The sequence below is a fragment of the Lactuca sativa genome, chromosome 7, assembly GCF_002870075.4.
Source record: "Lactuca sativa cultivar Salinas chromosome 7, Lsat_Salinas_v11, whole genome shotgun sequence".
In the NCBI taxonomy this organism is placed as follows: Eukaryota; Viridiplantae; Streptophyta; class Magnoliopsida; order Asterales; family Asteraceae; genus Lactuca; species Lactuca sativa.
The window spans coordinates 76,520,989-76,543,635 of NC_056629.2; the positions used below are offsets into that span (position 1 = coordinate 76,520,989).

Below are 22,647 nucleotides of genomic sequence, written 5' to 3' on the forward strand. Positions count from 1 at the left end.
TTCTTAGCCTCCTCGGCAGTGAGCTGGAAAGCGCGGCCTCGAGCCCTCGGGGCTCCGCCCTACCCTGACTCTCGTTAGTGATCCTCAATGTAGCTGGCGCGTGGGCCTGTGCTGGCTTACCGGCGAGCAACGGATAGTTGACCTTCACATTTCCAACCTGATCAGAATGATAGCAAATCCTCATAATCAGAACCGAGGCGGACTGGCGGCAGTCCCTAAAAAAATGTCCCTCCTTACAACATTTGTGGCACCCACTACTAGATCGATATGCTCCAACATGAACCTTCCTGTACTTCACACAAGTGCGGCCACGCTGACCTCCAGACCTAGAATCGGCAGCCTTGAACCTCTTCGGCGCCAGCTGCGACTGTGTCGGGGCCTGCCACTGCTCCCTCAACTGAAACTCTATCTCAATGTCACGCCGCCTTGCGGCCTTTTGTAACTCCAGCAAGGTATCACACCGCTGACTAGAAACAAACAGTCTGATATCCTTCTTGAGCATGCTAAGATAACGGGTCATCTGAGTCTGCTCTAAAGCAAACTCAGGGCAAAACATCGACCTCTCAGTAAACATCTGGGTGATCTCCGTCACTGACTCTGATCCCTGCCTCAGGTCTAAAAACTTATGAGCCAACCTCTACTGCTCGACTCGAGGAATGTAGTGAGTATGAAACATCTCCCTGAACTAATCCCATGATACTGCAGCCCTCTGCTTATCTGAGTATGATCCCGTAACAAGTCTCCAACAATCCTTTGCTCCTGACCTCAGGAGGTTTAGAGCGCACCTGACCTTCTGGTCAGTAGGGAATGAACATGTGAAGAAACATCCCTCCATATTAGATAGCCATCTCATGGCCACAATCGGGTCCTGGACTCCATTGAAAGTCAGGGGCTTCATATTATTGAAGTCTCGATACTAAAAGGCCAGACCTGTCCCAACACCTGCAGTCGCCACATCTACGGAGGCTGTAGCAGTAGCCATCTCAGCAATGGTTGCGTGACGATCATCAAAGAACTCCATCATCGCGGTCTTGATAGACCCGAACATCTATAGAATCTGACCCCGGACAATAGCAACCACCTCCTCACAGATGATCTCCCTAACATGATCTACTGACAATGTTGGCTCACCCTGACTGCCTGCTGCCGATACAGACCCGGATCCGGTCTCGAATCGTCTCGTAATCACCATACTGAAAATACACCATGAAGATATCAGATAATCCACATAAATAATGTGGAACCAACTCCAAAAGAAAACATAGGGGTTGTGACTTCCTTGCTACACATACAGGTCCTGTGCTTTCAGTAGTACAGGCCCATAATACCTTCCACACCTACCCATGTTTGTCTCAAGGATCATCACAACACCCTAACAACACGCATAAGCATAAACGAACGTGTAGTCCTCACTCCTAGAGGAAAACTAAGCATCTCACTACTGGCCAGCTGATCTCTCACAACTCGTGCATGAAACTTCCACCAACCCAGGTTCAAATCCTAGTAGTAGTAGTAGTAGTAGTAATAATAATAACAGCAACAACAACAACAACAACAATGATGATGATGATGATGATGATAATAATAATAATAATAATAATAATAATAATAATAATAGTTAAAATCTTTCATTTTATACAATATATAATGAAGTTTAGGACTAAAATCATAAAAGTTCCTCCACCTTAGTGGTAGGTTGGTCTTTTTGTGAGTGGAAGGGGGCTGGTTCAAATCCGATAACCCTTTATTTCCCTTCATGCATTCATATTTTTCAAAAGGAAATAAAAGATGATGATGTGGCAGTCCACATAAGCCCAATGCCAGGCTAGTTCGAATCTGGTAACCCTTCATTTCCCCTCCTACATTTGTACATTTCAAAGGGAAAGGAAAGATGTTAATACGACAGTCCACATCAGCCTAATGTATGCATGTTGAACCTAATCAACGTCGACTTGACATGCCACGTGCGTAGGCAAATTAGTAACTGGGTAACCTCATAAAAGTGCAAAAACGCAAAAGCTTACGCAAACTTCCAGCTTTATTGAACTCAAAATACACAAAAGGGTAAAACCACAATTTCTTGAAAACTTAATGGATTTTATGGCATTATTTTGTGTTCCAATTTCACTTAGGATTTACTCACGTTCAAATTTAAGTTCTTTTTACTCATCTACTTTTACCCGGTCTGTTCAAACTCTTTCTTCTTCCTTTGTAGACAAAGAAAGTCTCATCTAAATTTCTTATAAGGTCATCTTCCACCTATCAATTGAGTATTTGATTCAAATTATGTTCTTATTGATGTGGGAATCGCTTTTAGGGTGGTTTTGTTTTCCAGTTGATTTTGGAAATTGACAATATACTTGAAGTAGAGAATGGATCAATTCGATGCACTTTTCCGAAGAGCAGAAAAAAGATTACGGATTCAAGGTTTGATTTTCTGAATTTGATTTTATTAACTTTCTGCTTTGGTTTTTGAAGGTGGCTTCTTCTGGAATAGAACTGTTCTAGCCAAGCATTTTCTTGATGCGTCACATGACTGGGTAATCCATATATATTCTTATGCTAAATAAAATACATTTTAGGTAATTTAAAAGTTAGATAATTGGTATTTGACAACTCCAAATCTCCATTTACAATCCAAAAATAATGGATTTGTAATATAACGCATCATCGGTTTATATATGTCAATGTAGATGGCTACTTGGCTAAATTATTTAATTTCTAACTTGGTACAGGTTAGGAATTCAAGAAGTTTAAAGAGTAAATTGGATTCTAATAGTGGAAAGGGCTTTACACAGATTGATTTCCTTATGCCTGATATGTGAGTAAATTCCATTTTAACCCTTTTCAACAAGATATATATGTTATGTTATAAAAATTTATAATTTCTGTTCTTTTTTTTGTTTTTTTTTTTTTTGCAGAAACCATCAAACAGTCATGCTCTAGTAGCTCCATAATATGGTCAACCCCAATAGGCTCATTACAAAGGACCATTAACTACTTCCAAAGAAAAGTTCATGGATGTGTTCTGATAGCAGGTTTAAGGAGTGTTGGTTTTGGTCTTTTGGAAGATTGAAAGGAGGCTTGGGAAGTTGATGGAGAGCATGTCTTGTGAATGCTAGAATTACTTCATTGCCAACATTTTTGGAGCCGACTCGAAACCGGAATGGAATTCAACATCTAATCACTTACTCTGTTCAAGAACATGGTGTGAATGGAATCACACACAAAAGATGAAGAAAGCGCACAAAAAGATACATCGATGAATTGTCAAATTTAAAGAGGTTATATGTATTCTAATACATTTTAACGATTTTTTAGAAATTTAACTGTTTTCATTTTAAGCTAATTTTCTAACTCTTTATTATCGGCTATTTTTTTGTCTCTTTTTATCTATCTATTAGTCCGTGTAGCACCTGGTTCTTGGTACGTGTTCTTTTTATTAAATCTTTTAATATTTTGCTTTTGGTCTTGGACTCCGCGAGTTGAAGGACCAACTCGCCAAGTAGAAGCGGGATGAGGTGCGGAGTTTAAGTTGTGGACTCCGCGAGTCGAGTTCCGGACTCGGCGAGTAGACCCTGTTTGGGCAAAAACCCTAATCCGAGGGTTTGCACCCTATTTAAACACCTTAACTCGGCATCCTTAGTCCCATTTGCTCCCAGAAGACCCCCATAGCAAACCCTAGCCATTATTGAAGCAATCTAAGGCTTTTAGAGTGATTTTGGTGCTCTTGTGATCCAAGGAAGGAAGGAAAAGCTTGAAGGATCAAGAGGAGGCTAGAAGCATTCGGTTTTGAGCCTCATTTGCTGACTTTAGAAGGTATAAAGTCTATACCTTGCTTGCTCTTTTGATAGATCCCATTTTGTGGAGTTTTAGGGCTTTTCTAAGCCATTTTGGTCACCAACCATGATTGCAAGGATGGTTTGAGGTTGATGTTTCGGATCTAGGTCCTTTGAGGGGTTACAAGACAGAAAGGAGTGACTTTTGCACTCAAAGAAGGCCCCATGCATTGGGAGAGCTTGTTTTAAGACCTTTTGAGGTTAAAGTCCCATGCAAGCACGTAAAGGTTGTAACTTTACGTGCTAGATCGATTGTAGAAGCATAGATCTACATTTTGATCAAGGGTTGTACATCAAAAATCGAAGATTCGGTGAGTGGTTGTGACCAACTCGGCGAGTCCAAGGTTCTGTCCCATATTAGTTGAGGGTCATAAGGACCCAGTTGAGTGTGGAAAGGTTTTAAAGGGGTCCGAAGGTGTGACCCAACGTTTTGGACTAAGCCATTGTTCTGGAAATTCATGGGACTCGGCGAGTGCATGAATAGACTCGGCGAGTCCAAGGCAATCTTCTTAAGAATGAAGATGGACTCGACGAGTTGTTCATACAACTCGGCGAGTCAAGGGCAGGACCTGAGTATCAGTTGATGATGAACTCGATGAGTTGTTCATACAACTCGGCGAGTCGGATGAGGATTCAGTCGATGTTCATTTGGAAGGAAAACTCGTTGAGTCTTCGCCTAACTCGACGAGTAGAGACGGGTATGAGGTCTAATGGAAGGATAGGGACTCGGCGAGTTAGCGAGCCAACTCGGCGAGTCAGGTCAATTAAAAGTTGACTTTGACTTTGACTTGGTCAGGGGGTAAAATGGTCATTTTACCCTAAGAGTAGATGTCAGTTTCTGACTAAGTGTTTTGTGGGAATTTTAGCCGGAGGATTTCCTGAGCAGCAGCAGCAGTCAGAGGATTCTCGGACAATTCAACAGCTACTATGAGGTGAGTTACCTTCTAGTAGCGGTGGATCTACGACCATAATGTCGGCCCACCAGTAGGGATCGTATGCTAGATGTTTGTCTTTGTGATACTCATCTATGTTGTTACTACCTGATATGTTATATGCTAGCGTGATATGGTATGTGATAGTGATAGAGTTCGGTTGCTAGGACCGAACTGTAGGTTAGGCACCCCAGATATGCCTAACAGTATGTTATGAAATGTTTAGCTGCTAGCATGATATGTTACATGAGATAGAGGTAGTAGGAGGGGGAAGAGTCCCTGAGATTCGGTTGTTAGGACCAAAGGGTAGGCCGGACACCCCAGATGTGTCTGATAATAGATTATGCTATGATATATGTGAGAGTAGTAGTAGGGGGTGAAATAGTCCCTGAGGTTCGGTTGTTAGGACCGAAGGGTAGTCACCACCCAAGAATGGCTCGACATGGGTAGGTCAGCGCCCCAGAATGGCTTGACACGGGTAGGACGGCACCCCAGAATGGCCGCATGGGTAGGTCGGCACCCCAGAATGGCTGTACGGGTAGGTCGGCACCCCAGAATGGTCGTACCAGGTATGTCGGGCACCCCAGAAATGTCTGGCAGTATGTATGTGGTATGATTGTATGGTATGTGGTACGATGGGGGAACCACTAAGCTTCGTGCTTACAGTTTTTAGTTTTGGTTTCAGGTACCTCTTCAGCGAAGGGGAAGGAGCTGGCGCGGTAGTGGCACATCATACACACACACACACTTTGGTTTTCCGCATTATGAGATGTTCTGGGATTGTACTCTGACATGATTATTATTTTCATGTTTTGGGTTTTCAGACACGAGATATGTTTTATGAAATGATATGATCGGATGATGTTTTACTACAAATGTTTTACAAACTACTTAATTTAAATGAAATTTTTGGGCGTGAAAATTGGGTCGTTACAAGTTGGTATCAGAGCCCTGGTTTGAGGGATTCGGACACACCTTCGGGGGCGTCTTGACTCAAACCGAGGGACTAAAAGATTTTATAAGAAAGTGGTTTTCTAAAGAATAATATAGAAGAGTTTTTTTTAAAAGAACAAGTGTGTGATGTGCGCGACCGGCCGAGCTCAAGTAAGTATTCCCCAAAGTACCCATACAATGTTATATTATGTTTACCATATTCAGTAGAACAGGATGCTAGAATAGGACTAAGGATCTAGGAGTGATGCCTTATGTGCCTGCTTTATCTGCTTCAGCTTATGAGAATTGCATGCTAGAATTGAATAGACAGTAGTAGGATAACCTATTTAGGTTATGCCTGCTAGTATGAGCTTAGCATTATATGCTAGTTCAGCTCCTCATTATGAGGACAGACTAGCTTGAGTAGTTTTCCTGTGTCTGAATGCTGCTTGCTTTGTGCTTTGTGGGACTCTGAGTGATGGGACTCTGAGTGACGCGTATTTTACTCGAAGGATTATCTGAGCCTCATCACATGTGATGGTATTTAGGTAATGGCTAATTGACATTACAAGGAGGCCTTCAGTAGCTGAGGACCGGTTTGGGTGGAGTCAGAGATTTTCCTTAGGGAAAGCCTAGAATGGGAATAGCAGAGGATCAGCAGTGAAGAAAGGGATCTGGTGGAGTCAAAGTTGTCCTTGAGGAAGGTACGGATAGATGTGGAAGGTAGTATGGGCCCGTACTACTGAAAGCAGAGGATCCGTACCCGAACTAAGGAGGGATGAGACAAGACCGGGGAACTTGTAATAAATGTGATCCCTTTAGAGGTATCAGAATCACTAATAGTTGTATGTATGTATTGCATAATGGTGGTACTACGTCAGAGGTCAACAGTTGGCAGTTCTAGAGAGGGATCGGGTTCGGGATCAGGTTCCGAGCCAGTAGATGAGAGGCTACACGAATTCATCGCGTCAGAGATCACCAGAGGCATCCTTGAGTCAACCCCCATCATTTTCGGGTCGATCAAGGAAGGAATAGTTGAGCTGATGGAGGACCGCCTCAGGCCGTTTAGGAGTGACATGGCATCTGGCCAGTCAGGATCTCGCACATTGTCCTTTAAGGCTTCAGGGGCAGTGGTGCGCCGGATTTCCATGGGGCGAAGGACCCCATTGCTACCAGACGATGTATTGCGGACATTGAGTCCGCACAGCTGACCAGCTTCTGCCCCGAGGGGTCGAAGGTGAGATATACAGCAGGGTGTTTGAGAGATAGAGCTAGAGACTAGTGGGAGTCTATTGGTGACTCATCGGGAGCCTCGGCTATTGAGGCTATGTCATGGTCGGATTTTGTGACCCGGTTCCGAGCAGAGTTTGCGCCAGCGGTAGAGCTTCAGCAGCTAGCCAGAGAGTTTTTGGATATGAGGCAGACGATGGAGACTGTGGCAGAGATCATCGCCAAGTTCCAGGAGAGGGCGTTGCTAGTGCCCCAGTATGCGGGGGATGAGGATATGAGGAGGACCCGCTACCAGGACATGCTACGGGCTGACATCCGAGAGCATGTAAGCTTTTCAACTTGCCCTACCCTGGAGTCCATGATTGCCAGGGGGAGAGAGAGGGAGATCGATTTGGAGCATGTCCGGAAGAGGAAAGTAGAGGAGGGGCAGTCGATTGGGGCTTCAGGGAAGAAGCCGAAGGGATCAAATGGTAGGCCGAAAGGCAAGTCAGGACCGGGCCGCTGTAGGAAATGCGGCAGGCCACATGAGGGGGCGTGTAGACTAGGATCGTTAGGCTGCTACAAGTGCAACAAGACGGGGCATTTCAGCAGGGTTTGTACTGCCCCTGCACCGGTTATTCAGACGTCTGAGTTGTTGTGTTTCCACTGCAACCAGAGGGGCCACAAGAAGGCCAATTGCCCCCAGTTGACAGCAGCATCAGCGCCAGTGAAGGCGCCAGCTCCAGCGACCCTGTGGATCACTGATGGTCGGCAGGGCATGGCAGAGGCACCAGTGGTGAGGAGCCGGGCATTCCAGTTGACTACCAAGGAGGCACGCGCTGCACCCAATGTGGTGATGGGTATGACTTCTTATTTATGCTGTTATGATATGCTACTTTGATTTTGATATGTTATGTATGTGCTCCGTTTAGGATCGTTCCATGTGAACGGTATCCCAGTTCAGGTATTCTTTGATTCGGGTGCTACCCGATCGTTTGTTTCTCTTGCGCTTAGCAAGAGATTTTCCGAGTCTTCAGGCATGATGGATTGCCCTCTAGACGTAGAGATTGCAGATGACTGTTCGGTGCGAGCATCGACGGTGTTCCGAGATTGTGTGCTGAGGTTATTTGAGGAGCGTTATCTGGTGGATCTGGTTCCCAAACCTTTGCGGGGGAACAAGGTTATTATCAGTATGGATCGGTTAAGCCCTAATAGGGCAGTGATCGACTGCGCGCAGCAATTGGTGCAGATCAGGACTCCAAGTGAGGGAGAGCTGGTGATTCAGGGTAAGAGGCCACAGCGAGGACCAGCCCTATGTTCAGCAGCAAGAGCTAGGTGTTACTTCCAGCAGGGTTGCGCAGGTTATGTCGCGTATGTTATGGATACCCGCGAGGCGGGTAGAGCGACGGTGGGCAAGGTGCCCGTAGTACGAGAGTTCACGGACGTATTCCCCACGGAGTTTCCTGGGATACCTCCGGAGCACCAGGTGGAGTTCAGGATCAACCTAGTCCCTGGTGCGGCTCCGATAGCCAAGGCACCCTATCGGTTGGCTCCTCCCGAGATGCAGGAGTTGTCTACGCAGCTGCAGGAGTTACTAGACAAGGGATTTATCAGGCCAAATAGTTCGCCTTAGGGAGCCCCGATTCTGTTTGTGAAGAAGAAGGACGGGTCGCATCGTATGTGTATAGACTATAGGGATCTGAATAAGGTAACGGTGAACAACCGTTACCCACTCCCTAGGATTCGCGACCTCTTTGACCAGCTACATGGAGCATCTTGGTTCTCCAAGATTGATCTGCATTCAGGATATCATCAGATGAAGGTCAGAGAGGAGGATGTGCAAAAGACTTCGTTTCGGACGCACTGTGGCCATTATGAGTTTATGGTGATGCCCTTCGGGCTCACCAATGCTCCTGCCGCATTCATGGACCTCATGAACCGCGTGTGTAGACCGATGTTAGACCAGTCTGTGATAGTTTTTATTGATTATATCTTGGTTTACTCCAAGACGCAGGAGGAGCACGAGGAGCACCTGCGGGAGGTGCTGGAGACTTTGAGGACGGAGAGCTTGTATGCCAAGTTCTCCAAATGTGAGTTTTGGTTGCGCGAGGTGCAATTTCTTGGGGACTTTGTCAACCAGAACGGGATTTCGGTAGACCCGGCCAAGGTGGAGGCCGTGATGAGATGGGAGGTTCCGAAGTCTCCATCTGAGATTTGGAGTTTCCTGGGATTAGCGGGCTATTATCGGAGATTCATCCAGGATTTCTCCAAGATAGTTGTACCATTGACTAGGCTAACAAGGAAGGTCGTGGTCTTTCGTTGGGGGCCTGAGCAGCAGGCAGCATTCGAGACACTGAGACAGAGATTATGCATGGCACCAATCTTAGCCCTGCCATAGGGCATGGAGGATTTTGTTGTATACTGCGATGCGTCCATCTCAGGTTTGGGTACAGTATTGATGCAGAGAGGGCATGTCATCGCCTATGCATCGAGGCAGCTGAAGCCTCACGAGGCGAACTACCTGACGCATGACTTGGAGCTGGGGGCTGTTGTGTTCGCCCTCAAGATTTGGCGTTATTACCTCTATGGGGTTTGCTGTACCATTTACACGGACCATAAGAGTTTGAGGTACCTCATGGATCATCCGAATCTAAACATGAGGCAGTGTCGGTGGATGGATGTGGTAAAGGATTACGATTGCGAGATCCTTTATCACCCGGGTAAGGCCAATGTGATGGCCGATGCGCTTAGCCGCAAGGCGGCGCCGATCAGGGATATCTGCATGCGGATGACAGTGGTGACTCCGCTATTGGAGCGGATTCGGGAGGCCCAGCAGGAGGCCATGAAGGAGGAACATCGGAAGAGTGAGCGCATAGTGGATCAGGTTTCCTCCTTCGACTATGACAGCAGGGGATTATTGACATTACACCGCAGGGTGTGGGTGTCATACCTCGGAGGAGTGTGCCAGATCTTGATGGAAGAGGTGCACAAATCCCGATTCTCCATTCATTTCGGGGCGACGAAGATGTATAGGGATCTTCGTCTGGACTATTGGTGGCCTTGCATGAAGCGGGATGTGGCATGGTACGTGGAGCGGTGCTTGACCTGTAGGAAGGTCAAGGCCGATTATCAGAGACCTCACAGCAAGATGCAACCGTTGGATATCCCACTGTGGAAATGGGAGGATATTACGATGGATTTTATCACCAAGCTTCCCAGGACCGCTCGGTGAGTGGATTCGATATGGGTCATCGTCGATCGGTTGACCAAGAGCGCCCACTTTATCCCGATTCAGGAGAGCATCTCGGCCGAGAAATTGGCCGATATCTATATCAGAGAGGTGGTGGCCCAACATGGAGTGCCAGTTTCGGTGATTTCGGATAGGGATGTGCGGTTCACATCCAGGTTTTGGAAGAAATTCCACGACGAGTTGGGTACTCGTCTGCATTTCAGCATCGCCTTTCACCCGCAAACGGATGGCCAGAGCGAGCAGACCATCCAGACTCTGGAGGACATGTTGCGGGCATGTGTTTTAGACTTCGGAGGTAGCTGGGATACCTACCTTCCATTGGCGGAGTTCTCGTATAATAATAGCTATCATGCGAGCATCAACCGTCCTCCCTTCAAGATGTTGTATGAGAGGAGGTGCAGGACCCCGATATGCTGGCGAGAGGTTGGCTAGAGGGTCATGAGGAGCACCGAAGTAGTGCTCAAGACGATAAAGAAGATTCAGCAGGTCCGGAGCAGGCTTCAGACTACTCAGAGTCGGCAGAAAAGTTACGCCGATAAGCGTCGATCAGACCTGGAGTTCCAGGTCGGAGATATGGTTCTCCTGAAAGTGTCGCCTTGGAAAGGCGTCATTCGATTCAGGAAGCGGGGCAAGTTGGGCCCAAGGTATATTGGATCATTCAGGGTTATAGTCCGGGTGGGCAAGGTGGCATATAGGCTGGATTTGCCAGCCGAACATAGTCTGATACACAGCACTTTCCATGTTTCTCAACTGAGAAAGTGCCTGGTGGATGACTCAGCAGTGGTACCCTTGAAGGACATTCAGGTTGACGGCAGCCTGAATTACATCGAGCGGCCTGTAGCGATCCTTGACTGGAAGTCGAAGGATCTGAGGAACAAAAGAGTAGAACTCGTGAAGGTGCAATGGCAGCACCGGAAGGGGTCGGAGTGGACTTGGGAGCCGGTGGATAAGATGATGGAGCACTACCCCGAGCTGTTTCAGGATCGAGCAGCAGACTTCGAGGATGAAGTCTAAAATAAGTGGGGGGAGATTTGTAGCACCTGGTTCTTGGTACGTGTTCTTTTTATTAAATCTTTTAATATTTTGCTTTTGGTCTTGGACTCGGCGAGTTGAAGGACCAACTCGCCGAGTAGAAGCGGGATGAGGCGCAGAGTTTAAGTTGTGGACTCGGCGAGTCGAGTTCCGGACTCGGCGAGTAGACCCTGTTTGGGCAAAAACCCTAATCCGAGGGTTTGCACCCTATTTAAACACCTTAACTCGACCTCCTTATTCCCATTTGCTCCCAGAAGACCCCCATAGCAAACCCTAGCCGTTTTGAAGCAATCTAAGGCTTTTGGAGTGATTTTGGTGCTCTTGTGATCCAAGGAAGGAAGGAAAAGCTTGAAGGATCAAGAGGAGGCTAGAAGGATTCGGTTTTGAGCATCATTTGCTGACTTCAGAAGGTATAAAGTCTATACCTTGCTTGCTCTTTTGATAGATCCCATTTTGTGGAGTTTTAGGGCTTTTCTAAGCCATTTTGGTCACCAACCATGATTGCAAGCATGGTTTGAGGTTGATGTTTCGGATCTAGGTCCTTTGAGGGGTTATAAGACAGAAAGGAGTGACTTTTGCACTCAAAGAAGGCCACATGCATTGTGAGAGCTTTTTTTAGGACCTTTTGAGCTTAAAGTCCCTTTCAAGCACGTAAAGGTTGTAACTTTACGTGCTAGATCGATTGTAGAAGCATAGATCTACATTTTGATTAAGGGTTGTACATCAGAAATCGAAGATTCAGTGAGTGGTTGTGACCAACTTGACGAGTCTGTTCTTGGACTCGGTGAGTCTAAGGTTCTGTCTCATATCATTTGAGGGTCATAAGGACCCACTTGAGTGTGGAAAGGTTTTAAAGGGGTCCCAAGGGTGAACCAACGTTTTGGACTAAGCCATTGTTCTAGAAATTCAGGGGACTCGGCAAGTACATGAACAGATTCGGCGAGTCCAAGGCAATCTTCTTAAGGATGAAGATGGACTCGACGAGTTGTTCATACAACTCGGCGAGTCAAGGGCAGGACCTAAGTATCAGTTGATGATGAACTCGACGAGTTGTTCATACAACTCGGCGAGTCGGATGAGGATTCAGTCGATGTTCATTTAGAAGGAAAACTCGTCAAGTTATTGCCTAACTCGACGAGTAGAGACGGGTATAAGGTCTAATGGAAGGATAGGGACTCAGCGAGTTGGCAAGCCTACTCGGCGAGTTAGGTCAACTAGAAGTTGACTTTGACTTTGACTTGGTCAGGGGGTAAAATGGTCATTTTACCCTAATAGTATATGTCAGTTTCTAACTAAGTGTTTTGTGGGAATTTTAGCCGGAGGATTTCCGGAGCAGCAGCAGCAGTCAGAGGATTCCCGCACAGTTCAGTAGCTACTACGAGGTAAGTTACCTTCCAGTAGCGGTGGGTCTACGGCCACAATGCCGACCCACCAGTAGGGATCGTATGCTAGATGTTTGTCTTTGTGATACTCATATGTGTTGTTACTACCTGATATGTTATATGCTAGCGTGATATGGTATGTGATAGTGATAGAGTTCGGTTGTTAGGACCGAAGGGTAGGTTAGGCACCCCAGATATGCCTAACTGTATGTTATGAAATGTTTAGCTGCTAGCATGATATGTTACATGAGATAGAGGTAGTAGGAGGGGGAAGAGTCCTTGAGATTCGGTTGTTAGGACCGAAGGGTAGGTCGGACACCCCAGATATGTATGACAATAGATTATGCTATGATATATGTGATAGTAGTAGTAGGGGTGAAATAGTCCCCAAGGTTCGGTTGTTAGGACCGAAGGGTAGTCAGCACCCCAGAATGGCTCGACATGGGTAGGTCAGCACCCCATAATGGCTTGACACAGGTAGGACGGCACCGCAGAATGGTCGTACGGGTAGGTCGGCACCCCAGAATGGTCGTACCGGGTATGTCGGGCACCCCAGAAATGCCTGGCAGTATGTATGTGATATGATTGTATGGTATGTGGTATGATGGGGGAACTCACTAAGCTTCGTGCTTACAGTTTTCAGTTCTGGTTTCAGGTACCTCTTCAACGAAGGGGAAGGAGCTGGCGCGGTAGCGGCACATCATACACACATACACTTTGGTTTTCCGCATTATGAGATGTTCTGGGATTGTACTCTGACATTATTATTATTTTCATGTTTTGGGTTTTCAGACACGAGATATGTTTTATGAAATGATATGATCGGATGATGTTTTACTACAAATGTTTTACAAACTACTTAATTTAAATGAAATTTTTGGGCGTGAAAATTGGGTCGTTATAGTCCGGGTCTCACTTATTAATGTTGTTGTGATATGATTTACTTGCAGATAAAGAAGTATGATCGTGCCAGTGAATTGCGACTTTGGACAATCTTTAGATGTGCAAGTGAATGAGCTCCATGCATACTGGTCTTCAATAAGGTGTTGCAACTGCAGATTTCTTTCCTTTTTATTTTATGATTAAATTTGGGTTTGAAAAATGAGATGGGTGAATTAAAGTTAATGGTGAAGCTTTTGATATAAATGTGGATGCTTTGTTTATTCTAGGTAGATGCTCTTACAAAAAATGTGGAAACGAAAGGGTATCGGCTGTTGAGAGACTTCTAACTCAAGTTACCCAAGTTTCTGGAAAATAAGGCATGTGAACCTTATTTCATACTTTGATGAAATTAAACTTTTTCCCTTAATGATCCTTAATTTTAACACCACTGATATAGGGGTAAATTAGTAAAGTCCTAGAAAATAAGACATAGGTATGTAAGCAAAAAAATTTATTTTTATATGATTTATGTTTTGTGTTTTACAGGTTATATTGATTATTTAGAAAAATTGAGAATGTTTCTATGCATTTAATTGATTTCCTATTGATATTGCAGTAAGAACCGTTAAAGCAAAGACGCAAATTTTCCATTGGCAGATTCTTATCCGGTTGTACGTACTGTTATTATAATAATTTCAAACACTACGAAAAGCAACCAAATTGTTATTTCTCATAATTTATGGGTTGTTTGTTTACCTCTTAATGTCTCTTAAAAAGAGAGATATCTGAATTTTTTCAATTAAGAGTGTTTGGGAGCATCTTATTTTTGGCCTCTTAATTTTCCAAAAGGCTCTTAATATTCAGAGGTAAATATGTATCTAAAAAGAAAAAAGAGGCACACATATTTTCATTTTTCCTAACCTATCATCTTCACCCTCCTCTCTTTTTCTTGCAGCCATGAAAAACACCCACCTCCATCCTCTCCGTTGCACTTCACAGAGGACCACTGTCGACCGTCGCACACACCACCTTTGTCGCAGGTCACCGTCGACACCACCGCCCCTTCTCCTCCCACTCACCCCGAGTCCGTTCTGCCTCGCTTCGGCTAGAGACGTCGCTTTTCTTTCCCTCACACACCGACCACCGTTGCCTACTCATTCCCCTCAATCGCAGTGAAATTTTTATTGTTTATTCTACAAAAATGTGGAACCAGTTAACAAATAACAATTTCTGATGATTTCATTTATTCATATGTTTTCTTAATTATGATGTAAGATTCCAGGTAGAAAACATGAGATAGCAAGGTTCCCACACTATCATTCCATTATAGATGAAGTCAACATAATACATAATCCAGACAATAGTCAATGCTCTCTTGTTTTGTGATTGTAATAAAATCTGCTTTGCTGCTTATATAAAAGTGTTGTTTATTATTTCCAATGTCCAAAGATTAATGGATACAATCTCTAGAGTGTTTTGTATAAATGTGTTTGGTGTTCACATAATTGTTTAAAGGTATTTGGTGTTCACATAATTGTTTGAAGGCATTTCGTGTGTTGATTGTGTATGCAGGACAATTGGATTTTGTACAATGAATTCTGCACATGAGGTGTTCGACGGAATGCTCAAAAGAAATTAGAAAAAACATCATAAATGGTCCCTATGGTTTCCCAAAATCTGAAGTTTAGTCCCCATGGTTTAAAACCCTCATAGATGGTCCATGTGCTTTCAAAACTTTTGACGATTGGTCCTTATTGCTAACTCCGTTAAGTTTGTCCATTAACTGAAGGGTATTTTTTTCATTTCACTACCATAGAGACCATTTATGATGCTTTATCTTAATTTTTTGGAAAAAAAAAGAAAAAATTAATATAATCTCTCTCTATCTCTCTCTTAGATGCCATTAACCCAATCTTACCCCCACTTTTCCTTCGATAATCCTTAAACCCTCCATGGAAATATGAGTTTAATCCTACTGGAGAACCATAAAAAACTCTTCTCAACCCTGGCATCACATACTAGATAACAATCTTCTTCATTTCTCAGTGGGTCTCTCTCGATGGATCCTTTATGAAACATCAGCGCTGTTAGGTCACCATCGAAGAACACAAAATTTGCCAAACCCAATCACTCTATCCTTCTCATTGAATTGTAGAGTCTCATCGCTAAATCCAATGTTCTAGTATGGATCCCATCTACCTTGTGCCATGATCACGTTTTAGTATGGTTTTATTGGGATTAAGAAAATCATAGATCTTTTAGTTTCGTTTTCTTGCAAAGCTCATAAATTGTGATGGAATTATTAAGAGAAATCATAGATTCAGATGGCATTATTTGTATCTAGCATAGCTCAGATTTTTTTAGTTTCATTTTCTTGGGATTAATCTTCATTTGCTTCTTCAAATTGTTGCCCGTACTCCTCCACTGGATCGATCCCATAAGATCTCTCTTGCAGATCTTTAAAAAACAATTCTTGGGGAGGACCCATTTGGGAAAAACACATTCGATCATCTGCCGAGATCTGTTCCAATACTGGATTCAGATCTGGCAATGAAGAAGGAGAGGCTTATGAGGTTTTCAGGTCCGACGATGGAAAGAGGGACATGTTTCAGATGACATTGGAGATGGAGATCAACAACTTGGGTATGGAGGTGGAAGACGGTGGTACCCTCTTGTATCCCTTCCCTTGCTCACCGCGTGTACTTTTTTCCTTCACCACTCAGCATCGGTCCTCTGCTAGTGACTCATAAGAAATCGACAACTTGTGGAAACCCTTCGGCTTCGAATCTGGATGGTGGTGTTGTGCTGGAGCGCGATTCTAATCAAGACTATGGCGCCGAGGTTGTTAAATCGGTAACGTCGCTATGGTTATGTTGCAGGTTTTAGAACAGATGAAGGAGTTAAAGAAATCAATGTGGGTTTGTTCTTCAAATCCTTAATGGTGTTCCAGAGAGAGAGTGAGAGAGAGAGAGAGAGAGCGCTTTTATAAATTAAATAATTATATTTAAGTTTTTCTTTTTTTTTCAAAAAAAAAAAATTAAAGAAAACATCATAAATGGTCCTTGTGGTAGTGAAATGACGAAAATGCCCTTTAGTTAACAGAATAAATTTAATGGAGTTAGCAATAAGGATCAATCGTCAAAAGTTTTGAAAGCACATGGACCATCTATGAGGTTTTTAAACCATGGGGACTAAACTTCAAATTTTGGGAAACCACAGGGACCATTTATGATGTTTTTTCGCGAAATTATTTATGTTATGCTCAAAAAATTATAACTATACGTATGAATATGAATTTTTTTGTGTGGTTTGATATTAATTTTAGGTTCTATCGACAAAAAATTGCTTATATATTGTTATATTTCAGAACATGTAAATTTTATATGTATTTCAAGTTGTTTTTGTTAGGAGGGTAAAATGGTCATTTTTATCATTTGACACAGAAATTCAGATGTTCCAAACAAACAACATTTTAAAAATTCAGAACTTGAAAATTCAAACTTCTTAGAAATTCAGATCTCTTAAAAGTTCAGATCTTAAAAATTCAGATCCTACTAAGCAGCCCTTTACCTTTTTTAGTGAAAGAAAACTTTCTTTTAGTCGTTGATTTTCCTGTGAACCTTATCAAATTTATATCAGTTCATCGAAATGTCATCGCCCATGACTAACAAACTTAAAAGGATTTACAATTCTATGACATCCCCAAATTCGGAGGGTATTTTCTTATACCATCGAAGAAGATACAACTATTAGTGACGGGGGATAATTAGTAAAAAACAATATAACCCATTATTAATTTTGAAACCAAATGTAGAATCTTTTTAAAGATAAAATCAAAACGTAATTAGCGATTCCATTTTCCCTTCTGAACCCCACAAAGCCGGGGAACCTTCTTCCCTAGTTAATTATCTTATTTAAAGGTTGAAGTTTTATATAAATTTCATAAATTATAAAATATATTTTTGATACCAATTAGTGCTAATAAATATGAGGATGTGAAACACGATGCATGAATGAGACATGACACTATATATGTTTGTGTCGACATTCAAATGAAATGGAAGCTTTTGACATAATGTCTATTTTTGGCATTAATGTTCGGCCTGTTGAACCGACTATTTAAATTGTTTGACTTGACTTTTTCACGAAAATTAAATGCTTTATTCATAAATATATATATATATATATATATATATATATATATATATATATATATATATATATATATATATATATATATATATTAATTATTCTAAGTTTATATTGTAGAATGCTAATACTTTTTTTTAATTTTTAATTTAAAATCAATCGTTATATATCTAAAAATGACTTTGTAATCGAAAAACAAAATAACTGAATAAAATTCGTATCAAATAAAATCAAGGCCGGCATTTCCCGTTGATTTTTTCAAATATATAGAGTTGAAATTAACTTTTCTTTTTAAAAATAAAAAATAAATAGAAATAATATTTAAAAATATTTAAAAAAACGAGAAAAATAGTTGTTACTGTATGTTGACGTGGTCTAGAAGTAAAGTAGCATACGTGTGTGGTTGTGTAGACTTTATTTATATAATATTTTTAATAAAACTGAAAAGTGGAACTCTGTCCAATTAAATTCCATATCAACCATCGGTGTCTTAAATCGGTGTTATTTTAACATTTAGCTCCATTAATTTACAAGAATACCTATTTACTCCCAAGGTATAAAACATATTACAAATAAATCAATCTTTAAATATTTATCACAAATTAACAATTTATTTCGCCAACATATTATCCTTTTTCAAGAAATTGTCTAATTAATAACCTTACTTGAAAATAAAGCATTATAGACTTCGGAATTTAGTAATAAGTGTCAAATAACTTATTTTTAAAAAATGACACTATTTTCATTAAAAGTTAATTTTTAAGATTTCCATAGCAATAATTATCGGTAAAACAATTTAGAAAAAAAAATGTGTTCAATTCACAAAATCAACAGTGATTTTTGTGAAAGATGTTAAAAAGTTGTCAAATCGTATCAGTTTTAAATGTATAAAAGGTACAAAAAATTATATAAAATAAATAAAACATCATTTGTATCAAATGCTTTTATATAAAAAGGAAAATTGTTTCAAAGTTCAATGCACCCCCTTTCCTACACTATCCGAAGAGTTGTCTATTTACAAATGTGGTCCCAAGATTAATAAAGAAAAAATTACAAATTTAGCTTTTGAACTTCTAAATTGTATCTACTATTACATTAATTTTGCTAGGCATCCAATCCCTGCCGTGATTCCCATGACCGGAGTCCCTTTCGGACTCGAGACGAACCACCAACTCTTCCCTTGAACACGGTAACTCTTCCCCGAGCTTCTGAAAGCTCGGGATCAGTACCTGTTCAACCCACTGCTGTAGAACTATTTGTCTAAACCATAGCCCACTTAATATGTTGTCTAGGGTTATGTCATCGACCTCTATAGAAACTTTCTCATCGACAACATTGGAAAATGAGTTTTTAATCGTTTTCTCGATTTCTCGACGAATGAACCCTAATTGTACCGGCTTGAACACTGCTACCCCGTCACTTGGGCCCACAAGCTCATGTGGTACTGAAATCGACGTAATCGAAAAATGTTGATTCTCGTCTCCATGTTCAATCGTGAGATCACTTGCATCCGTTCGATCTTCCTCATGGTCGACTGCGAGGTTAAGATCAAGCGAGATCTCGGACCTTGCTTTCTTCGATTGTTTTACAGACGTGTTTCCATCTGGAAGCCAATCGGCTCGTCTTTTTGACCGTTTCTCACAAACGGTCAACTTCAATCGCCAGTCGCCGGTTGCAGCTTTCTGCAACCGCTTCTCATCAAGGAGATGGTCATCGGCACTGTTTGACGACCAGTTCCCCGTTAGCACAAAAATAACGTTCCCGAGGCTAATCTCACGCCCATGAGAGTCCGTGAGCCGACCTCTCTCCATTGCCCGTTTTATACTCCCACGAACAAGCATATCCGCTTCATCTATATCCGAAAGCACGATTACTGAAAACGGATTCCTACGAACGGCCTCAACAACTCGATCCAACACCGTTTTTCCACGAAATCCAAGATCCACGTCATCATCATCACGGCTCGACCCGACACACACCGTGATCGGGTCGGATCCGCATACATGCTCAGCAAGAACCGAAGCCATCTTCATCTTCCCGACCCGGTCCGGACCCGCAAACAGTAACCACACATTACCCCTCGAACCACATTGTGTCACGGTTGTAGCAATAGTGGAAGCCGCCTCCGGCTGCCACCATGCCTTTTGCATCAAACCCTTGAGAAGTTTCTTGAAGGAGTCCGCCTCTGCTGAATTGACGAATTTACCCTTTTGGAATTCGGATGAGATGCACCCTAAAAGGTCCTTAACCGGTACATCCTCCCGAGCCTCCTTGGGTCCAAGAATGAGATCGGTACGAACCGGGCTCCGTGGAGCCTCCAGCTGTAGACCCGGTTGACTTTGACCCAGAAGCCTATTCGGTTTGTATGTTGTTTGAACAGGAACATTCGGTACAAAACCGGTCGCCATTCTTGGAAAGCTCGGGTTTTGACTATGGTTCGGATGGATTCTAGAGCATATATCACTCCATTTTTTCTTTAATTCTTTATCATCAACCTACAAAAATTGGAAAAAAAAAAAAAAAAACAATATTTACAAAACCGAAAAACATATATAACAATTAGATTTAACAAACAATTATGAAAACAATTATATTACCCGAGATTGATGAGGCATTTTGGTTTCGATTTCAGTTTCACTTTCACCATTCTTTGCTTTTGCATTTTTCAACCATGGAGGTAGATTACTCTTAGCTTCAACTGGTGATTGCTTCTTTAATTCTGCTAGCTCTTGTTCATAATCATGATAACATCTTGGGCAGCAGGGTGGAATTCGGGCAGATTCCGAATTCTGTAACTTTGTTGTCGGGAAGTTCTTGAAAGAATTTAAAGATTCAAATGAAGTCCCAAATATCCCATTGGTCCCTATCCTATAAATATAATAGTTCGAACGCATAAATTGATGATCTAACGATTGTTTGATTCAGATTCGAGAAGATTAATTTCAAATTATGGAAAAAGAATTGAAAAATTACCTTGCGGAGAGAGGTGATCTTGATGAAATCGGCAGAGCCTGCAAATCCCAATCGTTTTCCATGGATGGATGATAAACTTGGCACCTCAAATAAGTCTCACAACTGGCGGCGCCGATCAACCAAAGGTTACTGTTCTCCGCCTTGAATTTGGCTAACAAATTTGCCATCTCCGCCACGGATTCACGGCCAATGTCGGAAGCAACCGCCGTGGGTTGTGGCTCAACCAGCCATTTCAAATCACCTACGTCTATAATAATACTTCGATTACCACCACCACCATCATTAAAGCTTCGGATGTTTGTCTCAATTAGATCGCTTAGTTCCTTAATCTTCGCCGGAATCTGTGATTTATCAGGTGGAAAGTCGATGGAAATGACTTCAACATTCTTGAATTCCCGTTCTGGTGGAAGTTCACCCTTTTGGATTCTCATTAAGATGTCTTTCTTGATTGATTCTGGCTCGAATTCTCCAACTAAAATCGGATTCTTCTTCTTAGATTTTGACATGATTTCCATAACCCTTTTTGCCTCGTCGATTCTCTGATGACCTGATTGATTAAAACTATAATTTCCCTGTTGTTGTTGTAATCTTGGATTCAAATAAAGATTCGTCGGAGATGATGAACATACTGTTGTTTCATCATTTCTCTGTAATCTTGGGTTTAAATACATATTCCGGTTGATGGGAATCGGAACTGGAGTTACAGGCGAAGAAGATGGCCGGAATCCGACGCCGAGACTTGAGTGACTCAGATGATTTCCGCCGGAGATGTTATTATTATTCAACGACTGTTCGATTGTTGCTTTAACAGCTGGACTTGAAAAGCTTGCTTCACGCATGACCCGACTTACACTCGGGTCATCGAGTATAGATATAATAAGCTGTTCGAGCTCCACCTTCACCGCTAAAAGCGGCTGCTGCTGTTGCTCCGGGCAACCACGGCGTTGATGAGCTTGCGCCCGCTTTAATGCCGCCATGAGCGCGTTGGAAACCGGCGGCTCCGTCACCGCCGGAGACGATGTAGCAGAGGGTAGCCGCTCTAACGCTACACTGAAACAGAGCTCGAGTGCCCGACACTGAAGAGGGTGAGAGGAATTCGGGTGAGACCGGATGCAAGCTTGCCGGAGGAACCCCGTCGGAGCGGAGAGAAGCGTTGCTGCGACATGGAGCGGCGTTGTCTGGTTGTGATTCCGACGGCCGGCTTCCGCTATTGAATGGTTCAAAACAGTCGCCGCTTCCGGCGTTAGGGTCTGTAGGATCGTATTCAATCCTGCCCTCATAATATCGGATTATCGAATCAAAATTAGAGTGTAATCGAACTGGGTTTTGTCTGAAATCAGAAATTAGAAAAATCCCAGAAGTTGAATTCTTACAAAATGCTGAGAAATTGAAGGGTTTTATGAAATTGAATCGGGGGAGTCGACCAACAAGCATATATTAGAATCTTGAAATGAAGAAACACAAATTAAATCAAAAAAGGTGTATGAAAGGAAAAGAAAAAACAAGATTCATTAATTATTCCTTTTGGTTTCTCACTATAGGCATGAAAGATGGGTGATAGAAATAGGGTAAAATTTGAAAATAAAAACAAAAGAGGCTTTTTAAAGGGGTTTTTCAGCTGGATTTAGCCATAGTTAAAGTTCATATTTTTTATGAAATAAAATAAAAAGATTGTTGAAAGGTGAGAATAGAGAGAGAAGATGATAGCAATGTTTGTTTGTATTGGAGAGAGAGAAAGAGAAGGACGAAAGAGAATTTATTGAGATGTGGAAGAGAGGAGTTTCTGTTTGCAAGCATTTCTGGTTTTTTCTGCCTTTAAAGTTTATATATTTCCTTCTTTTTCATTTTTATATTCTTTGTGAAGTAGTGTTTTTAATATTATTTTTGTATTAATTGTAGTGACTCAGGTTTTGGCTTATGAAAAAAATAAGAAATAATATTTGTGCTTTTACATTTTAACTAATTTTAATATGAAATACTAGGTAGTAGTAATGAAATATTGTTTTATGGGATTAAGGTTGTGTTAAGAATATATTTTATTTTTGCGCTTATTGTTTGATGAGATT

The 22,647-nt window shown here is 42.2% G+C and overlaps 1 protein-coding gene across 1 annotated transcript; it reads right to left on the reverse strand.

Annotated features, from left to right (window-relative positions):
• Positions 1 to 18,536: 18,536 nt before the first annotated feature.
• Positions 18,537 to 22,355, reverse strand: LOC111879519 (protein SUPPRESSOR OF MAX2 1). Its single transcript, XM_023875984.3, has 3 exons — positions 20,582 to 22,355; positions 20,206 to 20,476; positions 18,537 to 20,103 (listed from the first exon to the last, which is right to left on the reverse strand). Exons 1-3 carry the CDS (start codon positions 21,859 to 21,861, stop codon positions 18,682 to 18,684), a joined length of 2,973 nt encoding a protein of 990 aa, XP_023731752.1. The 5' UTR covers positions 21,862 to 22,355; the 3' UTR covers positions 18,537 to 18,681.
• Positions 22,356 to 22,647: the final 292 nt, after the last annotated feature.